At 36.8% G+C, this 6,152-nt stretch overlaps 1 protein-coding gene across 7 annotated transcripts in view; it reads right to left on the reverse strand.

The window, feature by feature from the left end:
- Positions 1–315: 315 nt before the first annotated feature.
- Positions 316–6,152, reverse strand: part of LOC111262601 (protein lap4) — an 81,501-nt gene continuing 75,664 nt past the window's right edge. For 6 of the 7 annotated variants that reach the window (XM_086969223.1, XM_086969224.1, XM_086969225.1 and 3 more), the window contains 2 exons: positions 3,409–3,573; positions 316–1,248 (listed from right to left, as the gene is read on the reverse strand). In XM_086969223.1, coding sequence (XP_086825349.1) covers positions 1,072–1,248; positions 3,409–3,573 — 342 coding nt within the window. In that variant the 3' untranslated portion in view covers positions 316–1,071. Of the gene's footprint in view, positions 1,249–3,408; positions 3,574–6,152 lie in introns of those variants that run through there. The other variant, XM_086969230.1, reaches the window with a different exon arrangement.

Raw genomic sequence — 6,152 nt, forward strand, 5'->3', positions numbered from 1 at the left:
AACACAAAAGTTTCTAAAATGCTCATTCCTATCCGCCGCGTGACTCATTAGCAGTACACCCTTTCTCGTCAGATGTTTACAGGATTCGGATCACAGATGCAAACATTCGTTTGTAAAACAAAATTCAATACTTAGCTGTGACTAAATAAGGTAAAGCACCAAGAGTATATATATATATATATATATAAATATGTATTCTGCTTGATTGGTATGAAGTTCATGAGTCTGAAACCCTCGGAGCTCAAGCAAGCAACGGCAGTAATCAATTTAGACAATTGCTAACTTCAGTGGAAACGGGATCGAATATACGTAAAGTGTGGCTATTTATTTATTTATTTATTAAGTTCAATTGTATATGTAGATGCAAATGCAAAAAATCTGAATAATGAATACAAAATACTCGTTCTCAGCCTCTCTGGTTTTCTTTTTCAAATAAAACTAATAGAAACTAGATTAAAATTGTACAGTATTTTACAAATGTATCAATTTTTCGTTTCTAGAATAGATGATTGTGAGTGCTCTGGATATCAATCATCTGACTGACTATAGCACGTTTAGTATATACAATTATATAGACGTGTTACGTTCTTCTTCAAAAGCATCGTGATACTCTCATTGAAGATTTATTTTTGTTAGAAAAACACAGAAAAATACACCGGCAGGATGTTCCACTTATAGTCCTGTATCATAAAATATGTGTCTTGCTAGACAAGCATTATATCAGTGTCTCATAATAAAGGTGTACAATGTAGATATCAATCGTTATGAAATGCACGATCATTGCTTTTGTAGCTCAAAAATAAGAGCTGCAATCTCACAACAGCGGCATTTAGCGGCCTATTTCCAAGCCTGCACCTCGCATTATAGTTTGATTATAATAGATGAACGTAGTAGGAACATCCGGTTGTACATCCCTTATGACCTCTATGCATATATTGTCAATTCTCGACAACTAAAACTATAATAATAATATAACAGTACGTCGCTCAGTCCACCAGTCTCTAGCAACTTTGCCTAATCAGTAACGCCTAAATAAGTAGAGATGGTGACCTAAATTGTTAATCCTGAATTCTAGTCGAAATTTTTTCTATGCCTCTTAGATCTTCGTCGCTTTCGCTTCTTGATAAGGGTATATCTAGAATAGCCTTGGCCAGCCTGATCTTGAGCAGCGCCTTCTTGTGATAGATCGTCTTCTCCTGAAGTTATGTCTACCTTAAAGGAAAACACTTTCTCCTGCGTCGTCTCAATCTGTAAAATTGATCAGTTCGCGCACGTTAGTTTGCCCAACGAATAGGGTCCTTTGCTTTCAGGACATACGGAGGTTTACTCATTTATGGCATATGTTCATCAAGATGCAGAAATGACAAATATAGAAAATCACCTTTGGAACGTCCTTCAAGTCGTATCTAATTCAGAATATAGCGACTATTGTTAAGATAACTAACGTTCCTAGAAAGAGAGATAGAAGCTTGAGGTGTCCATTCACCTCTAACGCTGGAAATTACTGTTTTATATTACTTTATGCCATTGGCACTTAGCGATAAAGACTTCGTCATTTCAAGCTGTAATCTCTGAACGAAGTAGATCAGTCACTCTTATGCTATATATAGTCCCAAGCACGCCAAACAGATCGATCGACAATTATACATAAATAAGGCTATACTTATTGTGGGTACATTCAATCAGGGACTTCCACCTAGAGTTGCAAAACTCGAAGGGACATTTAGACGGCTTTTTTTTTTCTAAAAATTGCAAATTTAAAAAAAAAACACGATATTTGTATCCTTCTTTTACATTCTGTACATTTTTCCCTTTGCGTTTTAGATTGAGCAAAAACATAATCGAAACGTCAGCGCACGACAAGGTCTACAGCCTTCGAAATCCGTTTCTTTCTAGAAAAGCTGAAAACGCCTTTTACGTAGGCTATTGCGCATAGTATATTGAACATATCTCTTTGTACTAAACGACTTACAAGCAATTTCTCTACCTAGAATTATCTATACTCCGCTAGAGTACTTTTTCCGTTTTAGCTTCAAGTATTTATAGGTCAGTCATTCTAGGAACTTGAGAAATTGGGACGATTAACTTATGAGAAGGATATTGCCTTCTTGTAGAATTTCTCTTGAACGTCTTAATTAACGCAATAGTTAGCCCTAGGGCAGTATCGCCACGTGGCAGATTCAACCGTCGAATATCATTCCAGGGGTTGTCCAACGAGGGATTGATGATGTATTCGGTGCTAAATAGCTGATAGAAAATATGTGGTCATAGTAAAAAGGATCTCCGACAGATATTATATATATGACCAATACAATATATACAAAAAAAACAAACAGACAAACGTAAAGGTCAATGAAATTCAAAGATATGTTCTCAATACACAGCGTGCACGTAGTGTGATAAATATCCGGATAGATGCGGCTTAGTACAAACAAATTATAATAAATTCGTGATAACAGACTGCCTAACATGGTTTGCGGAGAGGCTATACCTGGCTGTAAATAAAAGTTTTGCAATACGACGTTTCCATCCGAAGATTTAAACTAAGAGTCAAACGTTTCTAGCCTTTCTAAAGATCTGTTCAGCTCCTTGGTTTCTAGATCGTGGGCCAATACCTATGCACTTGGGTCTTTATTGGCTACGGGGTACAGGTCTTGACGATGTCTTACTTAATAATAATAAACTTTAGGAAAAGATATTCGATAGGGCTGGCATTTTACAAGGGCATTGCGTTTTTATTATATTAGCTAATTTCGTTCTCAATATTATCTCGTTTTCTGACTCAAGAAAGTGACGAGAATTTGAACGAAATAAAAAAGAAACTTAGGAAAATTTCTAAAAACTTAGAAGGAACGATAAACATTGCCAAACAGACTCGAATAACATAACATTAGAGAAATAACTTGAAAACACCCTGTTTAAAGTGAAGGGATAGGATGAATCTGATCTTTTGCGGAAAGTGAAGACAAGGGAAATATGTTGAAGAAAGTAGAAGAAGATCGAGCACATTTATCGAAATTCAAAATGCGTCCTCTCATATTTACATTCTAATTATTCAATGTTCAATATATTTTTTGCAATTTCCTTAATTTTCCGGTAAAAATGACCACCTTTTGCTATTCAATTTTCAGAAGAAAAATTCTCTACATTATCAGACCCCGCTGTCTCGGTAGGCACTATATTATGTCTTACTATATATTATTACTCGATAGGTACAATATATTATGCTTCAGAGATATTTTGGCGGCGATTTAACTAACAAAGTGTTAATTTTTTGATAACACGTGCGAAGAGTCTTAAAGTATCATCCAATAATATAGCAGAGCGCCTCTGTTTGAGTCTATATAATCTTAGACGCTTTGATAGAATACATAGATTTGATGGCGTAACATTTTATAACGTTCGTACCTCCTTTTCGAGTATTCGCTCAACGATTTCCAAGGTGCGAAACGTTGGACTGCAGCCGTCCCTACCGAGTTCCTGCGTTTCGTGGCGAGATACATCTTCGGAGACAAGTCGTTCATGCTCCATGCGAGGCCCGGCCGCCACGCAGCGCAGTTTCAAGCGAGGTACCTGTTACAACGAACGCACCCCACCAGTCGCGTGAAAGAGACACAGCGGCATCGTACGAGTACCATAATAATTGTCAACAAGTAGCAAACAATAACAACAAGAGTCAACAATAAGGAACTACCGAATCATACATATTTAGCCCCAAACGTTAACGGAGTACATTTTCTCGCAAGAATTGCAATATAGAGCATTTGCTTTCATGCACTGTTGACTCATAGGCTTTAGGATTCAAGCGTTTTATTTTATAAATAGACGCTACTGTGTACTAAAAATGACTGTTCAGTGTAAAAGAAAACGTTCGAAACGTTTCCTTACCGAATGAATTAGACACGCTGCAAGGTTTTTACTTGCTTTATCTTTTAGTTAATCTAGCACGATCCTCTTAAAAGATTACCAGCCGCACAGAAACGCGTCACTTGTATAACGGCTAACCGAGCTCCAATAAGCTTCTAAAATATATCGTATTAGGGTTCTCGACAATTTTCCCCCGAAGCTGAGTTAACAACTGGGGTGCATCCCATCAAAAAGGAACGCCCGCGTAAACTGGTCAAATCTAAAGCTTATTGGGACTGTTACTGAATAAACATTTTATATTAGCCGGCGAAATCTAAAATTCCCAGTAACTAATTCTTTCAGCCATTTCTGCGACAGTTTGCTCACGAGAGAAGAAATTCGAAATGGCGTCGTGATTTTCGGAATCTGGTACAGAACGAAAAGCAAGGCGAGAGATTTGCCTTTATCTTATAGTAGAAATCATGTTCTGAACAAATTGTTACAGGTACCAAAAATTAGAATCACAGTATATATATTCCTGTCTGGAACATTTTACTTACTAGCGCTCAAGTCTGTTTTGCCCAGATCGCAAAATTTTAGCTGGAATTACGATTTAGAAATGAATGTTCCCATTTAACATTTCATAAGATAAAAAAACATTTCGATATCGAGGGGGTCGAGTTCGATTGAAAGCCCCCATAAAAAGAATTAATAATAGGCGAGAAGGAAGAAGTGTTTAAAGCTTGTGAACACACAATAGATATAAGATACCCAAAGCTGTCCTCAAGTTTTTGCAATAAATCGCACTGTTTTTTTTTTCTTTAAATCAGTTTTATAGCCCATTTTATTAATCGTTTTCAACAAGTATTGATCTGCTGTTCGATATTATTACGCTTTTTTTGCCTTTTATGCCTACAATGTCAAAGTATAAACCCAGAATAACGGGTTAGTAGGTCAACCCACTTGGCAAACAATAATTTCGAGAAAAGACCATAGATAAAGATAGTGACAACCTATGCATCAACCGAAAAAAGGTCGGATGATTTCTGTGACGTCAAAACCTTTTAGTGAAAATAGCATATAGGAACATCAGTTCTGTTATTCAAAGACTGAAACAAGTTACGTCTTTAGGTACTTCTTTCAATAAATAATAGTTATTTGTAAAATATCTATCTTACTGTGAAAACGGGCTCTACATAAAAAATGCACAGTTGAAGCACTTGCAGAAGCACGATGTTCCCGTCTTCCGCTTCGATATCGAGTGCCATTGTATGTAACCAGCTCCAAAAAGGGCTTTCGCATTCCTTGAGAACATCGGTTCCGCGTAACGTTTTTGAATAACCTAAATCTCCGGGTCAGCAAATGAAAATTAAGATTTGCTGACCCGGGTCAACAATACAGTGAAAAGTTACATGGGAGCACGATAAAGGTAAACTACATGACAAACCAAACAGCCATAGGTAGTGCAGCAAAAAAGATGCCTTAACGACACATAAAAAGAAATCGTTTTGTAGCTATAGTGAGACAGTGAAAAGAGAAACGTTTGTATATATATATATATAAAAGAGGAATATTCAGTAACTAAAGTCCTCATGTCGATACGAAATAATCGTAACGACATAGGCTGCTGTTTATATACATAACAGAACACCTAATACTGGAAGGCATGATAGCAGATTCTCGAACGATGAGTCAATAGTAATAACAGTGTAAAAATTGGAATTGGTACGGGAGAAAAAATGGTTAGATTACACTTGGAGAAAAATTGTAAAAACGTTGTAAAACGAATAACGTAAATTTTTTTTCCAGATGTCACAATATGGCCAGGTCTATTCGTGTGCTCGAGATATCGACAAGGCGTCTGTCCAATTGCAAAGGAAAGCTTCGAAGAGAACTTGCGCGAAGTTCACGCCCCGGATTGAAACGGTCATCGAGGCTTATATCAAATGAACGATCGATTTTCGTGAATTATGCTTCTAGCTCTTGGACATAGCAGTTTTGCTGAAGTTCCCATTTTTGTATTAATACAGTGTTAAAAACAAGTTTTGCGATAATCAATTCAATTACCCCGCGTATATTTTATAATGGAATACCGTTGAGCAGCGAATGTTGCCCGTGCGTAGGATGAGGCATACACAAAGAGGTTTGTGTACATCTTAATGAAAAAATGTTGGATATATACCCAGACACTCGTTATCACGAAGGATACCTGATATTTTTCCGAGATTTGTAACAGATTTAGTCTAATCCGCCCAATGATAACCAACTCTACTATCGGCAACAATCTTTATTTTATTTCTCGCATT

The sequence above is a fragment of the Varroa jacobsoni genome, unplaced genomic scaffold, assembly GCF_002532875.2.
Source record: "Varroa jacobsoni isolate VJ856 unplaced genomic scaffold, vjacob_1.0 scaffold_678, whole genome shotgun sequence".
NCBI classification, from domain to species: Eukaryota; Metazoa; Arthropoda; class Arachnida; order Mesostigmata; family Varroidae; genus Varroa; species Varroa jacobsoni.